At 55.2% G+C, this 20,321-nt stretch overlaps 2 protein-coding genes across 2 annotated transcripts in view; one reads left to right on the forward strand and one right to left on the reverse strand.

The window, feature by feature from the left end:
• Nucleotides 1–1,700: 1,700 nt before the first annotated feature.
• Nucleotides 1,701–20,294, forward strand: IL17D (interleukin 17D). Its single transcript, XM_043574817.1, has 3 exons — nt 1,701–1,803; nt 2,170–2,465; nt 19,737–20,294. Exons 1-3 carry the CDS (start codon nt 1,789–1,791, stop codon nt 20,053–20,055), a joined length of 630 nt encoding a protein of 209 aa, XP_043430752.1. The 5' UTR covers nt 1,701–1,788; the 3' UTR covers nt 20,056–20,294.
• The window catches only part of EEF1AKMT1 (EEF1A lysine methyltransferase 1), a 42,767-nt gene continuing 31,122 nt past the window's right edge, over nt 8,677–20,321 (reverse strand). Inside the window, exon 5 of the mRNA XM_043574840.1 lies at nt 8,677–13,793. Coding sequence (XP_043430775.1) covers nt 13,750–13,793 — 44 coding nt within the window. The 3' untranslated portion in view covers nt 8,677–13,749. The remainder of the gene's footprint in view (nt 13,794–20,321) is intronic.

The following is a 20,321-nucleotide window of genomic DNA, read 5'->3' on the forward strand; positions in this document are numbered from 1 at the left end:
GTTTTCAGGTGAAACACTTGGGAAGTAAATATTTTCTCATTCCGAAGTAATCAGGGGAGGAGAAGAGAGGTTGAGATGTCATCAAAGAATAGAAGGCATTTTATTGAACAATACACAGAATTAACAGTCTGGCACAATTAAGTTGTGTCACCTTACACATGAAAGGATGTCTAATGAGACACAGTGAGCGTTTCCAGGAAACTATTGTGATGATGGTCTCTCTCTCTCTCTCTCTCTCCCTCCTAGAGGCCTCCCACATTTTTTATCAAATACAAAATAAGCAGCATTTGAGTACAGATCTTTATTCCCATTTTACCAGAAAAGGTAACAGAGAACACGAACAGTTTATCTGCCAGTCAGAAAAAAAAGTGTTTTATAACCTCAAATGTTTACTCACCAAGGGCTGTAAATAGCTTAAATTGCTTAAAATGGAGATTTCAGTGGGATTCTTAGCAGTAATTCCGAAACTCTTCAGTTACACAACGTTCAAGGCATGAAAAAGGGTTGTTTTTCTACACAGCATAACTGAAACGTAGTGGAATCAAGTGGACAAATTACCTCGTAGACAACCAGGGTGGTCAAATACCAAAGCTGCAGACCCTTTAGGGAGCCATAAATTACCTCTTTTCTACACTCTCGGCTGGTGTCAGTCTTTTTGCTCTCATTTGCGAAGGACTTCTGTAAAACGGCCGTTGACTCATTAGCCTGCCACCTAAAAAGCATCATTTTGTAGAATGAACAAATGAGCAAGTTTTCTTGTGTTCTTGGAGTACCTAGTTCCCCCATTTAAATACTTTTGTTTTAATTTACTCACAGACTAGTAGGCTTATTTTACAAGACCGCTTGCACTCACAGGTATCACGGAGTAGGAGTTCGCCAACAGCGTAACAGACCAGGGGATGCCCACTCGCAGATGTAAAAACACAAGTTGGGTTACAGATTTAGTGCTTTGATTTTAGAGTTGCTAGAAGAGGCACAGAAGGTTCATTTCATGAGTGTTGACGGGAAAGGCAATACGGCCTCTCACCCTGTTTAAAGGAGACTTTTTGATCGCTAACAGAGTTATTTCTTAGAACTACGGAGTCTCGGAAGAGGAGGTCGTCCTCAAGAGGAGAATCCTTCTAGGTCTTAGCTCATTCCTTTTCCAGATGGCCCGTTCTGTCCTCGGAGAGCTTTCATTGCGAGAAGAAATCTTTTTGCCCTGAGCCGCAACCTTTCTCCCCCAACCCACTTTCGAGCCGTGGGGGCTTGCAGGCCGGGTCCTTCCGTCCTTCCTCGCGGGCCTCCTTCGGCCGGGCCGGCCACCCCGGCCTCTCCTCCCCGGCCGCCGCGCAGCACACGTCCCGGGCCTCGGGAGCCGCGACAGTCGCCCGGTGCGAGTCGGCGCCGCCGTCCTCCGGACGGCCGGGGCCGGGGGCGGGGGGTCCCGGGCTCGCGGGCTCGCGCAGTCCAGCAGGGGCGAGCGCGCGCCAGTCCCCGACGCGCGCGGAGCGGCCCCGCCGCGGTCCCCGCTCCGCCGACCTCGTGCCGCCCGCCCGTCCCCGCGCGCCTGCCGACGCGGGGGAGGAGACGCCCGAGGGGGGACTTCCTGCCGCCGAGTCCGGTTCGGGGGGGCGGCCCGCACCCCGGACCCCGCGCCGGCCCCTCCTCGGCCGCGCGGCCCCCGCGGGAGGGAGGCGGGCGGATGACGAGGGTGTGGGGGCGTGAGTCTGAGGGCGGCGGGCTGCGGCGTCGCTGGCCGGCCGGGCGCGGCGAGCGGAGCGTCGAGGTCGTCGCCGCCGCGGGGGGATGGCGCGCGCGGGGGTAAGCGGCGCGGGCGGCCGTCAGAGGCACTCGCAGCCCAGCGCGCAGCAGCCCGGCAGGCACACGCACACGCGCACCCCGCAGCCGCCCCCCGCGCGGCCCCCGGCTCGGGGCGGCGGCGGCGGCGGCGGCCCGGGGCGCGCGGGCCGGCGCTGGGCGGGGCCCCGGGGCCCCCTGGGGCGGCGGGCGGGCGGGGGCGGCGCTCGGGGGCCCGTCTGGTCAGCACCCATCCTCCGGGCGGGCCTCACGGTCCGCGGCGCGACGGGGGCGGAGGGGTGGCGTGGGGTGGGGGTGGGGGGGCGGGGGCGCCCACCGGCTCCCAGACCGCGGCGGGGCGCGGGCGCTGAGCGGCGGCCTGTCTCGCAGGTCTGGATGCTGGCGGTCGGCGTTCTGCTGGCGCTGGCGCCGGGCCGGGCCGCGGGCGCCCTGAGGGCGAGCAGACGCCCGGCGCGGCCGCGGGGCTGCGCCGAGCGGCCCGAGGAGCTCCTGGAGCAGCTGTACGGGCGGCTGGCGGCCGGCGTGCTGGGCGCCTTCCACCACACGCTGCAGCTGGGGCCGCGCGAGCAGGCGCGCAACGCGAGCTGCCCGGCAGGGGGCAGGCCCGGCGACCGGCGCTTCCGGCCGCCCACCAACCTGCGCAGCGTGTCGCCGTGGGCCTACAGGTGAGCGGCGGGGCCCGGGCGGGGCGGGGCGGGGCCGGGGCAGGTGGGGCCGCGCGGGGCGGGGCGGGGGCCAGGCGAGCGGGGTGGCGAGAGGGGCGGGGCGAGCGGGGCGCGCGGGAGGCGGGCAGGTGGGGCGGGGCGGGGCCGGCGGGAGGCGGCGGGGGGGGCGGAGGGCGCTAGGTGGGTCCGGGAGAGGGGCGGGGGGGGGGGGCGGGGCGGACGGGGCGACGAAGGGCAGGTGGGGGGGAGGGGCGGAGCAGGTGCAGAACGTGGGTGGGGAGCGGTTCGTGCCCACAGGAGCCCTGTCGCCTCCCTGGGAGGAAACGTGCTTCCCGCTCTTCACCGTTTCGCCGTAGGCTGTGGAACGGACGTTTCTTGAGTGCCTGTTCTCGGCCAGGTGTGTAGTTCGATGGGCTCCGCGGAGGACCGAGCCAGGTGGTTCTTCATGAAGTTTTCCAGCGCTTTGTACGGGAGGCGCTTGCGTGGAAGTCCTGGTGTGGCAGGCCACAGGCGTCTCTGGAGTGGCCGTGGCGGTCCAGGCGCTGCTGAGCGTTGAACCGTCGGGGCCCATCCTCTGAGAGTGTAGTCTAAGGGAGGAGTGGGGATAGTTGGGAAAGAAACCGTCGTGCGAGGCGGCACGTGACTTGACGCGAAAGCCGCAGAGTGGGACCGTGTGGAGCAGCGCGGGGGATCGGAGTGGCGTTGGAAACGGATGCCGGAGAGCGGACGTGATTCCGAGATTGGCCTGGTAGAGGGGTCATCTCGGAAGAGAGGAGCAGCGCGCGCGGCAGGCCGGGGTGCCCCGGGGCCTGAGCCGGGAGTAGTGAGGCCGGGGTGTGCCCGGCGCGCACTTACGACTGTCCTCTTCCCCGCTGTTTCGGCGGACTGTCATCGCCGTCGAGGGGCTCACAGCCAGCCGGACACCGCCACACGTGGAAGAGGCCTCAGTGAAAGAGCGAGGACAGGGGTGGTCCCGAGGGAAGCAGTGGCTGATGGGAAGGGGGAAGAGCCTGAAGAAGCGCGAGGGCGGGTGTGCTTGTGCGTGGCCGGCAGTGGCTGCAGAGGGAGCGGGAGCTGGGTCCGGCCTTAGGAGCAACGCCGCCGGTCCGAAATGCGTCCTGTAGGGTGTGTGTTGATCAGGGAGGTCGTGTGACCGCCTCGTGTTTTGGGAAGCCCTCCCTGATGAGGGAGGGATGGGAGGGGGAGGCGCAGCACTTCCGGCAAAAGGCAGTTAGGGTTTGAAGTCAGGCGGTGGCAGGGGAGAAAAGGAGACTGGGATCCATTTGAAAGATATTACTTACAGAAGTGAAAGCGACAGGACTTGATGCATGCTGATCATACGTGGGAGTGAGGGGGAAGGAAAGGGTAGAACAAGCTAATGCCTCCAGGCTCTAGTCCACACAGCTGTTAAGATGTGCAGAGAGAGGCGCCTGGGTGGCTCCATCGGTTAAGCATCCGGCTCTTGATTCCGGCTCAGGTCATGGTCTCAGGGTTCATGGGATGGAGCCCCCATCAGGCTCCATGCTGACAGAGTAGAGACTGCTTGGAATCCCCTCTCTCCCTCTCTCTCTTTCTCTGCCCCAACCCCCCTAAGTAAATAAAGATAGATAGATAGATAGATAGATAGATAGATAGATAGATAGATGAGGGCTGCCTGGGTGGCTCAGTCGGTTGAACGTGGGACTTTGGCTCGAGTCATGATCTCATGGTTGGTGAGTTCAAGCCCCACATCGGGCTCTCTGCTGTCTGGCCCACTTCAGGTCGTTTGTCCCCCTCTCACTCTGCCCTCCCCTGCTCACACTCTCTCTCAAAAATAAATAAGAAACCTTTAAAAAAAAAAAAAAAAAAGATGTGCAGAGAAAATGTAATGATTTTGTCTGAAACCAATCTAGGCCTCTCCAAGCCTCCACCTGCTGGTCAGTGGGCCTACCTTCTCCTGGCTACTGGGCAAAGAACCGAGTTCCCTTGTGGCTGAGCTCCCTCCCACCATGGACGGTGGGCCCAGAACCCCACCTCCTGCCTTCATCATCTCTTCATTCACCTGATGCCCTCAGGACACATATGTTGAACCATTCATTATGGTGGCTTCATTCTCTTGCTTTCCCTCTTTCTTCCCGCCATTCCCACAGCCCAAAAGGGTGGACTTTTATATCATCCTTCTTCCTCCAAGCTCATGTTATACCTTTGATATGCTAAATAGCATTAAAGAAACTTGGAAGATCTCTCAAAACAACAGCTTGGCTTTTCCAGACAGAAGTGCTACCTCTGCATTTTTCTACAATGAATTCTAATCTCTCCTGGCAAATAGATGCCTCCCAGACTAGGCTGCGGGCCGAAAGGCAGAAGCGTAACACACAGCAGTGATTTTTCAAGACCTCCTGTTGGGCATGTCCCACATTGCTGGCTTGGACTGTTGATGGTATTTAAGCAAAATGGAAAAAGTGAATGAGGAGCATTTTTTGGAAGGAAGTAAATTCAGCACTAGGCCCACTGAGTTTTATGTGCCCGAGAGGAGCAGATGCGTGAATGACCACGTGGCCCGCAGGTGGCAGGCCAAAGGAGAGATCGGGGCTGGAGCGCGGGTCAGGCGTTGTCAGCCCTAGAATTCTGCATAGTACGTTAAATTGAGTCGTCCTTACTACCTTTCCTGGGGACTGACACCTGTGTCCCCTAGGAAAGATCCAGGAGCCGCAGGGAGGACGGAGAATGGCTAAGGGAGGTCATGGACAAGAGCAACACACGGCATGGAGCGGTCCTGGCCTAGGCTGCCCAGGTCTGCCCGTGGAGCCTTTGTGCTGTGCGGAGCCGGGGGGCGGGGGTTACGTCTGCATCAGGTGGCTGGTGGCATCATCTGCGTTCTCTGTGTTACTGTTAGCGACGGAGATGCAGTTGCTCCCCCGGTGAGCAAACGGAGGCTGTCCGCCTCGGAAGGAAGGACAGTCTTCGAGGGATGGGCACTGGTCAGGACTGCACGTTGCTGGGTGCTGACGCGGGCCCGGCCTTCTCCCGCCGGGAGCCGGCTCTGCCCTCCTGGCCTCTGACCACTTCCCACTGCCTCCTGAGTCCCTGGGAGCCTGGGGAAAGCAGTGCGCGGGAAGCTCCAAAGCTCTTGCGCCTAGAAGGTGCGTGGAAGGATAGGATCGGTTTCCTTGTGGTGTCGTGGTGCCTGTGTAACCTGGGGGAAGAGTGCGCTCCCCCGTGCAGCCGTGAGCTTGGAATTGGAAGTAGTATTTAAGGCTAGAAACAGTCAGAACTCTTAAGGAGGATGGACGGGGAAACGGACTGTCGGTCCGAAATATTGAAAGGCACAGAAAGGACCACTTAGGTGGGTACGATAGAATTTAAAACAGAAATCTGGATTATAAGGTGGCTTTTTACTTTTAGCGGGGATGGATCATCCCATAAATGGTGTTGGGACAACTGAGTGACCGGCTGGAAAAAACACGGTTCTATCTCACTTCCGTGTACAAATAAATTCCGAATGATTCAAAGATTTAAATGTAAAAATACAACCAGAAACACATAAAAAACATGGTCAGTTATATTTACAGCCTTGGAGTGGAGCTTTAGAGAGTAGCTCACAGACCCCCAAAGCCGTAAAAGACAAGACCGATAAATTCAGTTACACAATTATATGCCATTTCCTCTTGGCAAATAAAGAGTAAAATAAAATTAGAAAGATACAGAGGCCAACTGGGAGACGTAACCCACGTCCCAAAGGGCTCCTTTCCTAAAGAGTTCCCGTAAACCAGTGGCAAAAATGTGCACCGAAACAAGGAACGGAAGCTGTGGCCGGTTCCTGGGGAAGGAGGATCGAATGGCAGTCGTGTGGAACACCAAGAGATGCCCAATTTCAGGCACCGTAAGTGAAATACATATCAGAACAATGCCGAGAAACCTTTATTTATTTTGGGGGTGCCCGTCAGGCTCTCTTGGCAAGGCGGGGGAAGGCATTCTCATACCGCGGAGGATGCGAATCGGGACAAGCGGGTGTTAGCTATCCACGCTTCAAATTCGACCCAGCAGTTCCATCCCAACATCCCCCAGAAGGCAACTAGTTGGACAGAATGCCGCAAAAACAGCCAGAGAGAGGAATGGGGTGGCTGCACACCCGCCTGAGGCGAGCAGCCCATCACTGCCCACGGGCGGATATGGCAACGTGCAGTGGAGTGAGGACGGCAGGCTGCCTGCGTTTGTGTGCTAGAAGACAAGCTGTTACATAACGTGCATATATAAAGTGGTACTTGAAAATGTACACACACACACACACACACACACACTGGGGCCCCTTTGGAGCCTGGTGATCATGGTGCCTTTTGTGGGGGGGAGCCTGGAAACTGGGGGCAGAGAGTAGGAAGGACTCTTACTTTTCACTCCTTTGTTACCTTCGAATTTTCTGCCATGTGCATGTATTTTTTATTTCAAAAACATCTCAATTTTTAAATTGAGAGAAGAAAGGGAAATTCTCCAACTGTGAGGAAAACGCAGATAGTGAAGAAACAAAATTCAGCAGGTGACAAGGGCCTTCGATGTGGGGAGAGCACTGGTCTGAAAAGAACTGCCCTGACAGGCCGTAGGGCTTCCAGAGGAGGCCCCGCAGATCCGATGGAGCCCTGGTGCCCCCACAGCTGGGCTGTGCTGCGTCCGAGGACCCAGGCCTGGACAGGGCATGAAATCGGCCCAGGGGACAGGCATTAAATGGTAGAGCCAGGGCCTAACCCCGACCTCCGATTTCATTGAGCCCATGCTTCCCCTCAGTATGCTAGTAAGAAAAGCAGCATTCAACTTCCAGAATATAAAAATATTTTCTCATTTACTTTGTGGCATCATGTTTGTTTCTCTTAAGCTTTAGAAACAAAATGCCAAAAATAAAATCCATGTGATTGCTCATTAAGCTTTTTTTTCAAAGCCAAATTGACACAGTAAGAAATGTATTGGAAGAACATTGAGGTTTATTAAGGTTTAAGGTACACATCACTCATTTACGTTGACACCTCAAAGATAAACACCCACCGATACTCGAAATAATTTTTAAGTTGTTTATATTTTTCAATTTTGGGTCGTGGTCTAAAGATAGCTTTTCTCTAGGATAGGAGTCATGCACAATAATTTAATTTTAAGCTTTACTACTTTTCTATATAACTCTTTTCCTCCTGGGAATTTAAGAGACTGCACCTAAATTTATTTGACCATAACTCCAGGATCAGAGGGAGGGCAAGGAAGAAACGGAAAGAAGAAACAGGGGGAGTAGGAAAGAAGAGAGAGAACAGGACACTGTGGGGGGGGGGGGGGAGGTTGGGGGAGCGAGTGACTTAGAAACAGCCCACATGGGGCGCCTAGGTGGCTCAGTCTGTTAAGCTGCAGGTCATGATCGCCCGGTTTGTGGGTTCGAGCCCCGCGTCGGGCTCTGTGCCGACAGCTCGGAGCCCGGAGCCTGCTTCGGATTCTGTGTCTCCCTCTCTCTCTGCCCCTCCCCCGTTCATGCTCTGTCTCTCTCTCTCTCTCAAAAATAAATAAATATTAAAAAAAAAAAAAAAAGAGGAAGAAGAAAGAAAAAGAAAGACAGGCAGCCACCACCCTGGAGCTGGAAGACGCGGTGAGACCCCCCAGGGGGCAGATCCTTCCCGCGGGTGGCAGGGGCCGTGGGGGTGGGGGAACAGCCAAAGGAGAGTCCGACGGCACCCGCGCCAGAGGGGCTAGGCTGGTATTTTCCCGTGCCCGTGCAGAACCCAAGTTGGCCCCACTCCCTAGTTCCAGAACTTTCAGCAGGTGACTTTCAGGACGAGGGGCATGGCAGCAGCAACAGCTTCCGGCTCACGCGTGGGTCGGGCGAGGTGACCACCGCCCCCCGGGCCAGACCGGCGATGCCCATTTCCGGGACGACCTTCACGTTCCGGGGGGGGCGATCGTCGGATGTTTAGCAATGCCGCACTCGGGAAGGATTTTCGTCGGGAAGGGCTGGAACGGGAAGCGTATTTTCGCCTCCCCCGCCGCAGACCGTCGGGCCAGCCAACCCCAACCGTCCCGTCTCCCGGGGCGGCCACGGCAGCAGCGCTGGCGCCCACCCCAAATCCTGGCGAGCCCGGGCGGTGCCCGGAGCGCAGTCCCTGCCGCTGGCCTCCTGCCTGCACCGGGCACCGCCTTTCACACCACCTTCCCCTCGTCGTGTCGCTTTTACAAGCGTGAAAGGAATGAACGTTAACTAGAGAAAGAGAGAAACGTTGGGAGTGTAATGTTGAAGTTATTCCCGCTGCAGCCAGCCCCCTTTTAAAATGTCATCTTTCTCTCAAATGCCCCTCTCCCCTGGGGCACTCGCACGTTTGGGTCCCGGCACTAAGAGGGTCCCCACGGGGAGGGAGGGGCCACGGCCCGGGACCTCGGCGGTGCCGCCGCGCCCACCGTGACCGACAGGGGGCGGCGCCGCGCCGACCCGCCGGCTCCCGCGCCCGGGACCTGGCTTCTCCGGGAGGCCTGTCCCGGGCGATCTTTGGAACTGGGGGCGTCCTGTCTCGGTCGTAACGTTTCCCCTCAACAAGTTCACTTTTTCCAGCGTCCCTGCTTCAAATCTTCCGGTTATTCGAATGGCTTAAGAACCAACTAGAAAGCCTGTCTGCCTCCGAGGGGTATCTGTACGTGGTGCGTGGGCACAGGTGCCGCTGGGCGCACGACCGGAAGGGCCGGGGAAGGGGCGGGGAGGAGGGGGGACAGGGCAAGAGCAGCGCCCCCCCCTCCTGCCCGGTGGGGGGGGTCTCCAGTCACAGCGGGCAAGGCGGCGGGGGGAGGGGGTGCCCTGCTCAGCAAGCCCCGTGTCGTAGAGCAGGAGCCGCAGCACCTCGTTGAAGAAATGTTGGTGTTTCCCCCCCAAAAAGCTCTTTATGGATGTGACCTTTGATTCGCCTCAGTACCGCGTAGATTTTTTTTCTCCGAGCTACTCAATACTGCAGGCTCTACTGCACCTATCACTGCTTCCCAGGGTAAAAATAAGAGCATTGTCACGGAGCATTGTCATGGGATTAAAGTCTCTCTTTCTGAAAATAGATGCGCTCGTGGTTTTGCTTTGATAGTTATTTTCTTCAACTGCCCGGGCTTTGCTCTGGCATTCTGAGAGCAGCCAGGGATGATGATAATATTTCATCCCATCGTCACCTCTTCCAAATTTCCTCACCTGAATAAAATGTCTGTACCGTTAATACCAACAGAAACATTGAGCCAAGTCCTGGAAGGAACACACATACCACGAAGTGAAATTCCTTACGGAGTCTGTCTTCCAGAAATGACACATGAAGATTTTGAAGGACAGTACCCTGCTCACCAAATTAATGGGGTCAAAGAGAGTGATCTACTTGAGGACTCTTCCAGAATTAAATAGAGTCTAAGCTAATGTTTTGATATAAATTATTCCTCGTAACCAATGAATGGCAACAGCTGGTTCGTTTCAGATCAAGGTGGGCGCCACCCTTCTGCGCAGGAGCTTCGCCTGCCCCAAGGACGGACACATCAAAGATGGCTTTGAACCCAAATTCTGCAGATAGTTAAGCCACCCCGTGGGCATGAGCTATGTTTTTCCTTTGAAGAGATATTTCCCAGCTGCACTGAATGTGTGGCATCTGCCGTGACAAAAGAATGAAACCCTTTGAGCAGTTCTGGCCCTCATTCTGATTTCCCTTTCTCCCCCTTCCTCTGGGAAAGCTTTTTCTCTAAATTGTCTTCCACATTCCTTTCCAAGCCATCACTGTCTCTCCAGGCTTCCCTGATCGCCCGGATGAGCAGATTTTACGTGGCGTCAATGGATTTCAATGGCGTCAATGGATTAGTTTACCGACTACCCCCCTCCTCTCCCCTCTGCAGAGCAGACTCGCGCAGCTGCAGCTGGCCTGTGCGGGCAGGGCAGTGCGCGGGGCTGAGCTAGGTGAGCAGAAGACTTTGGACAAGCCCCTCGCCCTGTGGGTGCCTCAGTTTCCTCCTTGAATAAAGGGAGAAGACGGACAGGCGGAGCCCTTCCAGGTTCCCAGCAGCCCGGAGCCAGCCCGGTTGGCAGGAGAGCCGGGTCAGTTCTGGAGCCTGCCTCGCTGGCTCGGCTTCAGGGCCGGCCCCGATGCCAAGTTCAGGATCACAGTGAAGTTAACCTCAGTCCCCACACAGGGGCAGGGCTGACCCCTAACTCTCCTTGGCCGGCGAAGAGGGCCAGGTGAAGCCCGCTGGGGCTCTGACTCCCGGCATCAGGTGCCAGGTCAGACTTTGCTCTCCCGGGCCCATTTTTTCCATGTCCTCTTTCAGGAGAAATGCACAACTGATGTTTCCCTGGAGGGGCCAGAAGAGCATTTTCCAGAGTTCCTTGGCAGCATGCGTTGAAGATCTTGGCCCTCTCAGGCCTCGGGGAATGGAGGCGGGGGTGCAGCTCAGGCTGCTGGCCACAGCTTTCCAGTGGAGGGAATCTGTTTGTGGTCCTCATGACCCCGGCTACTCCCTGGCGGGCGAACAGAGCCCCACCCCCCGTAGCAGCTCTGGGCCTCTTCACGCACCATTCTTTCCCCCATGGTCTCATAACCACCCCCTCCCAGCTGTGCGGCTGGTTCCAAAGGGAAAAGGCAAGGTTGGAAGGTTACACAAACCCCATCTCAGTGACTCATTATCTCTCTTAGACCTGGAGACGTAATGGCCTCTGCCAGGGCTGCATTCTGGAATTATCTAGGGGGCTTTAAAAAACTACCAACACCCCGGCCCCACGCCGGGGCCGTGAATTGCAGATCTCTGGGGGTGGGGGAACAGTGATCACTGGTTCCGGAAGCTCTTTTGTGTGTCTCCGGCGAAGTGCAAGTGAGATCTGCACACCATCCTCTACAATGCCAACTGCTTGTTGGGTGAACAGTGACCTTCTGCGTTAGTTAGACTCCTGCAACTGGTGGGATCGTGAAATTTGGGAAAAGGCAATCATCCGGTTGTTTGCCGTCAACGCAGTCAATCTACGTATGGCTAACCACCTCCCGGGGATGTTGCTGACTTTGCTGACGGTCGGTGTCCCCACTTCAAGTGAGCAAGACGAGTCACTTGGGCAGCTTCTCGGCATGTGGAGCTCCTGACTCAAGGCTCAAGTGTGAGAATCTGTTTTTAACAGACTCCCACGCGGTTCTTTTGCAGGTGGCCCGAAAACCACGGTTTGGAAATTCTTGCTTCTGCCTTCTCTTTATTGCCTATCTCCCGGGCAGAAAGATGGGTATTTTTCAGAGGAATCTTAGCTCTCAGGAAGGGAAGTTGCTTATCCTCAGCTTTCCCCGAGGGCTGCCAGATGTCTTTGTATTACCGTGGTTTCAGAAGGTCTTGATATCTGGTAGAGCGAGTCCCCCTCCGTCTTCTCCAAAATTGTCTAGAGTATTCTTGGACTTTTTCCTCTTTCTACGAATTTTAGGATCAGCTTGTCAAGTTCTAAGAAAAATCTACTGGGATTTTGCTTAGAACTGCACTGACTTTCCAGATTAATTTGGGGAATTCTCTGGTATCTCAGAAACTCCATGGATTACGGTGTCCTTTCTAAGCAGAAGACGTTGATAAAAAATAACACATTAATAGTCCTGCCATCAAGAAGTTCGGGGAAGTAGCCTGGATCAGACCCATCCACTCAACCACAAAGAACCAGGCAGGGGCCATGACTTGCCCAATGTCACCATCGGTAACTAAATTGGGCTGAAATTTTAGGTTCAAGTCTCGTATTGACTCCATCCCGCCCTTAAAAAAGTCTATTGAGCTGAACTCATTGACCTTCCGATCTGGCAAACCATGACCCCTGAGGCAATTTCGTTTGCACTTACACCTTTTCAGCCCTTGTGGGTCTCCAGTCTGAACTGGAGAAGGCATTTTCTCCCACTTTGTACCTGGGTTTGGGGTCTTGGAATGGCTGTGAAGCAATCATACTGAGCCTCTGCTGTTTTGAGATCAAAATAAGTCTATGTTTCGCAAAGCGGGAAGGTGAGCCGTGCCGGCCGGTTTGTGCCAGTAAATCCCACGGCTATACTTGGGCATCAGATAGAGCGCAGCGCGTGGCTGCGGTTCTGTCTGCTGGAATGTACTCATTGTTCTCCCGGTGGCAGTCCTCGGGAACCGCTTCGAATTGTTTCCTACCGAGTTCAGGGTCCCAGGGGCAGTGCTCTTTTCTGTCTCCTCTGCCACTTACATTCCTCTCCAAGCTCAGTTTCAATCACCTCTAATCATCCCTGGAGGACTTGTCCTTTGTTCTTGGATTAAGCTGGGCCAGCTGTCATTCGCTCAAGCCAAGCTTCACACGTGGCCCCAGGGACACTTTTGGATCCCGTCAGAGGGGAAAACTTGATTTGTTTCAAGTATGTTCCCGTGCCAAGCTTCCACGGAGCAGCATGCAGAAAATGTGAAGACAAAAGAATTATTGCTTACGAGGAGGCAAGACAGCCGTGCGGGGTTCTTGCTGGATTGCATTTCCATGTTTGGTAAGAGAAAAGGATCCCTGTCGGAGTTTCTTCTGTCTCGTTTTTGTGGCGGCTTTCCTTAACCAGGAAGCACTCCAAGCTGGAAATTTCCTCAGAGTGTTGAGGCAGGAGGTTGGGGTGACAGGTTTTGGCTTCGTGTCTGTCCCCTGGCCCTCTGAGCTTGCAGACCTTTTCTCCTGACCCCTTTTCCCTCCCCCAACTAGTGTCCTTCACCATGTGTCTGTCTTGAGCTTTTTGTCTTCCACGGTGCTTGCTGGCGTAGATACCTACAATACTGGGTGTCAGGGGCGCGATATGCATCGTATCCCCTCCTTTGGTAGCTCATTTCTACTTTAAGAGAAACCTCCTGGTCATGAAACCACGATTTGAAAACCATCAGTGCTTACGCCTTCTTACTGTTTTGTGTCCCACATACCAGGCAGAGGCGGGGGCAGGCAGATGTCTCTGTCACAATGCCTTAGCCCAGAGGTGTTACTGTGACAGTGGAAATTTCAGTCTGGGGGGACTTGCCCGGTAGGGGTGGGGTAGATATTTTGTCAGATGAGCCGTCTGACCATCACAGCATCAGGTGACTGTCAGTTCTCCCGTCATTAACAGACGGTACATGGGTTGGTACGTGGGTTGGTACGTGGGTCGGTACGTGCGCGCTATGGTGCAGAGAAAGACAAATCCCAGTTGTTTGGAATCGAAAGGGATGTTTGATGCCCCCAGGTCACACGAGCATTCCAGAGGAGGAAACTGAGTCTGAAGAGGCTGCCCCAGCCTTGATTTTGTCCTGGACTTGGGTCTATGCCACTATCAGAATGATCTCTCTAAACATCCACTGATCATGTCTCTACGTGCTTCGGGTCCTTGTGTGGCTTCTGGTGGTCTGGAAAGTAAAATCAGACTTTTTGCTCTGATCTTCAAGGCTCCTGTACCCGTCACATTTCTTATTAAATCTTCACCCCCTGCACTCTTAGGCATGCACTCCAGCTGCAGCCACCCGCTCGCAGATTCCCACCCACCTGGTCTCCAGCTTTCCTGCCCTGGGGGTGGGTTGCTCAGCACTTCCTCCCCCTCCCTCGTCCAACTCAGCCCTCCTTGTTCTCTAAAGCCACCTCGGACTTCCCTGGCGACTTCCCTGGCGCAGTAGCCTTGAGCCACCCGCATGTTCAGGGTGGTCTGTGGGCTTTGTGTTGCTCTGGGGGGCTGGCTTGAGCATTCATGGAGGGGCCATACCCTCTCCCAGTGCCCACCTTGGGAGCTTAAAAATTCTGCCGAATTAATAATCACTACAGACCTTCCATTTGGCAAATTCCCAGGGCACTGTGTAACTTCACAAGCATTTAGCACTATTTGTGTGTGTGTGTGTGTGTGTGTGTGTGTGTGTGTGTGAACACTCATGTATTTCATGTGTATCTCGAAAAGATAAGGACTCTGTTAAATAAAACCACACAGTACCATTAACACACTGGAGGTTAATACTTCCCTCATATCTTCTAATATTCAGTCAGGTCAAAATTCCTCGATTATAAGCATTTTTAAACTTAAAAATTTTTTTCTCTGTATTTTTTCTGTTATATTATTTAAGTCTGTGTTTTGAAATAGTTTCAAACTAACAAAAAACATTTGTGAAATCAGTACAAAGAATTCCCATGTACCCTTTACCCAGATTCCCCAAACGTCAGCATCATAACTCAGCAGAATTATCAAGAGCAGGAAACACGCATTGATAACAGTACTATAATCTGGAGACCTTATTCAGGGCAGCCCACCAATACCCCCTTTCTGCTCCAGGATCTAACCCTGGCTCACACGTTGCCTCTGGTGGTCTTTAGTGGCCTTCAGCCTGCAACAGTCCCTCGGGTCTTTGTCTCTTGTGACATTGAAGAGTGTGGTCAGTTGTTTTGTTGAATGTCTCTCGGTTTGGGTTGGATAAGTTTTTTAAGCAGCCATGATATTTCATCCAAAAGGAGACACTGCACGTAGAAGGCTGCTCGACTCACGACCGCACCGAGACAGCAGGTGTAAAGCAGGCCAGCGACACCCCATGCCCGGGGCTTAGGTCACTCTACTCAATGCTCTTTTGGGTTCCTCCCTTTCCCGCTTGGAACAAACATGTGCTGAGTTTCCCACATTCTGTATGTTGTTGGTCATATCCTCACGGTGCCATTTAACGTGTTCCTCTGTCCCTATATTTCCAGTAAACCAGCCCAATCAACTCCAGTTTTTGACTAGCCCCTCTAAAGCATCTGCCTTCCTTGGCTCAGGGAATGCCACTCCTGATTCTGGCAATCTCGACAATGAGACATCTTCTCCCTTAAAAGTTGGCTTTCCCCTACTTGGCAATCAAAAAGAATGAAATCTTGCCATTTGCAACTATGTGGATGGAACTGGAGGGTATTATGCTAAGCGAAATTAGTCAGAGAAAGACACATATCATATGACTTCACTCATATGAGGACTTTAAGACACAGATCAACACAGGGAAGGGAAGCAAAAATAATGTAAAAACAGGGAGGGGGACAAAACATAAGAGACTCTTAAATATGGAGAACAAACAGAGGGTTGTGAGGGGGGGGACAGGCTAAATGGGTAAGGGGCCTTAAGGAATCTATTCCTGAAATCATTGTTGCACTATACGCTAACTAACTTGGATATAAATTAAAAAAAAAAATGTAAAAAAATTTTGAAAAACTGAAAAAAAATTATACAACTAAAAAAAATTTGGTTTTCCCTATCTTTCATTTTGTCTCTCCATACACTCCCCTGAATGATCTTACCTAACCACCCTTAACTATATGCTAATAATTTAAAAATCTCCACCTTCAGCCAGTATCTCTCTCAAGGAATCCAGACCATCTTCTACCCGGTAGTCTGAAAGATTTGTCTGAAATCCCATCTGATTGGATCACTTACCTTTTTAACATCCTTCCCATCGCCTCCAGGGTCCAACCCAAATTTGGCCGTGGATTGGAGGCCTCTTAGTGACCCAGGCTCCACAGATGGCTCCAGCCCATCTTGTAGTTCCCCGTCCAGGCCGTGGTTCCTGACACCGACTTAGTCCCTCCACTGTAGGCTCTGCCCTGTGCCCTAACTACCCTTTCTCCCCTCTTCGTCTGGACGAATCCACCCAGGAACCACCTTTGCTGGGAAGCCTCCCCCGCTGCCATGGCTGGACACACCCTCTAAGTGTGTGTGCATTTGTCTCCCCGGACGTACAGTAGATATGTGTTTCACCTACATCCTCACTGTCCGAAACGTCACTGGCACTCAGGTGTTGACTGAATGCTGAAGGTGACTGGGGGCGGTACAAATTCCTTTTCCTTTGAACTTTAAGTTACGGTCTCATATGGACTTCAGGGTACGAAGGACAGGAAGCCGTGTGGTCCAGACCCACTGTCACCAGCTCACCAGCCACCGAACTCTTATTCTCATGCTAGGCCACAAGGATGAGTAGAAATACGGCCCCGACTCCTCCCTCCCAGGGGAAGGCGTAGAGAAAGTGAAGCTCTATCTCACGGGCACCCAGTGTTAGGAGGATGTGGGGCATAAAGAGGTTAACTGACTGAGGGAATTGGAAAACTTTTAACGATCTGAATTGGACCCTGAATATGGCAAGATTTCATTGAGTCGACACTGGTTTGGGGGCGAGGGCATCGAGCAAACGCTTAGCTGCGCCACTTGCAGGGGGCACGCTGCTTGGGGATGACCGGAGGCTGGGACGCGCCAGGGACGAGACACGAAGGCTGGAGAGGTGTGGGGACCACGTGGTGGAGGCCCCTGAAGGCAAGGCAAAGGGCCTGGACTCTTCCCAACACGGACCCCCACCCGCGTACCCCAGTGAGGGGTGGGAACGAGGCTTCAGAGAGGAGGCTGAAAAAGCTGGGACGTTACGGTGGACAGCTTCATCAGTCCTCGCGAGGGGAGAGCTCACCACGTTCCAAAAGCTCCTGATGGCAGAACTCAGGAAAGCGTAGCGGTAAGAAGCTCAGAAAGCCTTTTTCGGCTACTATTTTTGTGTTCATGTTGGAGGGAAGGATGAACACACAAGATCGGTGCAGTTTCAGTGTCGGGGCCTCGGAGATCACTCGATTGTGCAGACGGCCCCACCCTGCCCTGCTCCTGTTTGCGTGTAACAGGTTTATCAGCTCTCACCCTGACTCTGCCCGGGTAGTTCGAGAGGGAAGCGGAAGGGGTCTGTGACCGAGCGCTAAGCCCCCAGCAGGGACACCTGTGTCTGAGGCCCCCTTGCTCCCCGCGATGCTGCGCCCACTCTTCTGGGCACCCCAAAGGGGAGCCTTGGAGTCACTGCTGACTTCTCCTCTGACCTCGTCCTCCTCATTCAAACAGTGGCCGCGTACCTGGAGATGTCTCTCTTGGCGGGCTCCAGTGGCAGGTGGGCCTGGGTCCTCTGGTGTAACGGTCACCCTCCTGCTCCGTGGCACCCTGCCGGTTCCTGGGCGCCCTGGCCTCCTTTCTGTCTCCGTGCAGCAGGTGCCGTCCAGCTCACCCACCGCTCTGCGCTCTGGGATGCACGGCTCCCCGAGTTCCTCCGGACTGTGTAAATGGCACGGAGCTGGCAGCGAGTAAACTTGCTGCTGTGTGAAGATAACCGCTTCTAGACTCTTCCCCACCCAATCACGCTTCAGTCCACTAACGTCCAAAGATGTTGGATCCAAACAGAAAAAGAAACCCATGTCCTTTCCTGACACATCTGGAGCCACCCGCCCTCATCCAGCCACTGACCGAGAGTTAACACTTGCCTCACCGACACGAGCTTCTCGATGGAGAAGCCTCTTGGCCGATCGGTCTAACGATCCCAGCACTGCCATGCTTCAAGTCCATTCAGGCTTCCACCCCCCACGCCCCCACTCACAGCCAGCACTGCCCGTCTGCCCACCTTTTAGCTCCTTTCCGAAAGAAACCCTCAGCTCTGTTCTGGGACATCCCCGCCCCCACTTCTCCTAAGCCCCCTACTCCCCGTTCTTTAATTGGATGGTCCAAACACACTTCTTGACCGGAAATTTCTTCACTTTGTGGATGAATTTTAGTCATTAGCAGCGAGGACCTATGGAAGAACCAGTCCAGAGGGGTTTCCATCTGAAGGACGTACAGCTGTGCAAACTCTGCAGGGTGAGGGCCAGCTCGGGCCACTGTCCCTCCCTGTGCGGCCACACTCCGCTCTCAGAGCACGCGTTAACAAAACCCGGATGAGAAACCATATACACCTAGAGTTCTTGTCTGTAAAAACCTTTGGGCACACCTCATTTTTTAATTTTTTTTTCAACGTTTATTTATTTTTTTTGGGACAGAGAGAGACAGAGCACGAACGGGGGAGGGGCAGAGAGAGAGGGAGACACAGAATCGGAAACCGGCTCCAGGCTCCGAGCCATCAACCCAGAGCCCGACGCGGGGCTCGAACTCACGGACCGCGAGATCGTGACCTGAGCCAAAGTCGGACGCTTAACCGACTGCGCCACCCAGGCGCCCCTGGGCACACCTCATTTTTAAAAGCTTAGATCATAGGCCCCTTTGGCACAGCACACTGGGGGGCCTCCTGGGCTCGGCATGTTGTAGGGCTGAACATGTGGCTTGAGAGGTTAGAAGTCATGGCTTCTGACTCTGAGAGTTTAGGGTCCCTACGACTCGGCTCCAGAAGAGGAAGAAACATTCATAAGAGGACTGTACACGTTTTCAATGGGGAGATTAATGGAAGTGAGAATTTGGGGTCATAGCAATCCCCTGTGTGAGGGGACATTAGGGAGGGGCCCTGGGTCCCCACTAGTGACCAGATGGCCTCTTGGCTCACTGAAGGGGATGATGGGGGGGGGGAGGGGTAGAGTTCTGTCTGAAGGTGCTTTTTTTTTTTTTTTTTTTCCTCCCAGGGAGCCATCTGACTCCGCCAAGCCCTAGACTCCTCTGGCATTGTGGCAGCAGACTGTTTTGTAGGTGTTGACGTTGGTTCTTGGCGTCTGACCAGAAAGTAGGGAGCCTTGGCGGAGGATGGAAATGATCACATTTAAACCGGCGTTCATTTCCCCAGTGTTCCGGGCTGGCCAGGCTGCCCTCCCCAGTGCGGCTTTGGCCCCTTAACAGAGGAGGGCACACAGACCCTGACAGACAGATGGACACAGGGCCTACCCTGTGACCTTCTGGACAGGTGTCTCGAGCAAAGGCCCATGGCTCTGTCAGAGCCCGGGGGGCCAGTGTCTGCTCCTTGCAGAGATGGCCCCTTCCTGGAGACCAGTGTGGGCAGGCCACCTGGGGCTGCAGAGCCCGGTGGCCGGAGGGGAGGCAGATCTGGGGCCTTGGGGACCACTGCTCTAAAGCTCAGGGCTGGAAGTTGTGGCCAGAGGCACAGAGGCCGTTGCAGGTTCTGGTGGGTGTACCGGTCACCTGTCAGCGAGCACCCCGCTGGCTCGCCGGCCCCCCGGCCTCTCTCAAGCCGCCTGCTGCGTCTGCCAGGCTGTAACTTTGGTGATGAATTTCAGGCATTAGCGTGAATATATACATTTTCCTTTTCTATGTATGTTAGCGCAGACTCTGAGAGCGTTGTCAAGGAACGGCCTGAGAGTAGCTATAAACCCTGTCTTCACCGCTTGACATCCGGCGGACTCACACGGTTGACCTGTTAGATCGGGGTCTCGCGTGGACGCTAACCGCCCGCCAGATTAACCGCCGGCGCCACCTTTCTTCCTGCCCCAGTAACCAGTGGTCCCCGGGCTTACCGGTCCCGAGGCCGAAATCTTTTGGAGGCTGCCCTCTCTCCGCGCGTCGTGTGTTCCGTTGCCCCAGGGCACGAACTGAGCCCGCGCCCTCTTCCCTGCAGAATTTCCTACGACCCTGCCAGGTACCCCAAGTACCTGCCCGAGGCCTACTGCCTGTGCAGGGGCTGCCTGACCGGGCTCTTCGGGGAGGAGGACCTACGTTTCCGGAGCGCCCCGGTGTACATGCCCACCGTCATCCTGCGGCGGACCTCGGCCTGCGCGGGCGGCCGCTGGGTGTACACCGAGGAGTACGTCACCGTGCCCGTGGGCTGCACCTGCGTCCCCGAGCAGGAGAAGGAGGCCGACGCCGTCAACTCCAGCATGGACAAGCAGGGCGCCAGGCTTCTGCTCGGCCCCGGCGACAAGCCGGGCCGGCCCTGAGGCCCTTGCTGCCCGAGGCCCGCGTCCCCGGAGCCGCGTCGCAGGCGAGAAAGCGAGGACGCAGCGAGCAAAGGGGACAACGGGACGCGCCTGCGCGGGACGGGCCCTCGGCCCGGCCGGCCGCCCTCCCACCCCCGCTTTCCTTCCGGCTGCCGGAAGTCACCGGGGACGCGACGTCAGGCCGGCGGCGGCGGCGGCGTGCGGCCGGGACCTGCCCAAGGTGGCCGGAGGCGGCGTGCGTCGGCGGCGGCCCTGGGGCTCCGAGC

The sequence above is a fragment of the Prionailurus bengalensis genome, chromosome A1 (assembly GCF_016509475.1).
Source record: "Prionailurus bengalensis isolate Pbe53 chromosome A1, Fcat_Pben_1.1_paternal_pri, whole genome shotgun sequence".
Lineage (NCBI taxonomy): Eukaryota > Metazoa > Chordata > Mammalia > Carnivora > Felidae > Prionailurus > Prionailurus bengalensis.

Coding starts and splice junctions, on each gene's coding strand:
- IL17D (XM_043574817.1), top strand. Junction 2,466..19,736: donor GTGTCGCCGTGGGCCTACAG/GTGAGCGGCGGG, acceptor TCTTCCCTGCAG/AATTTCCTACGACCCTGCCA.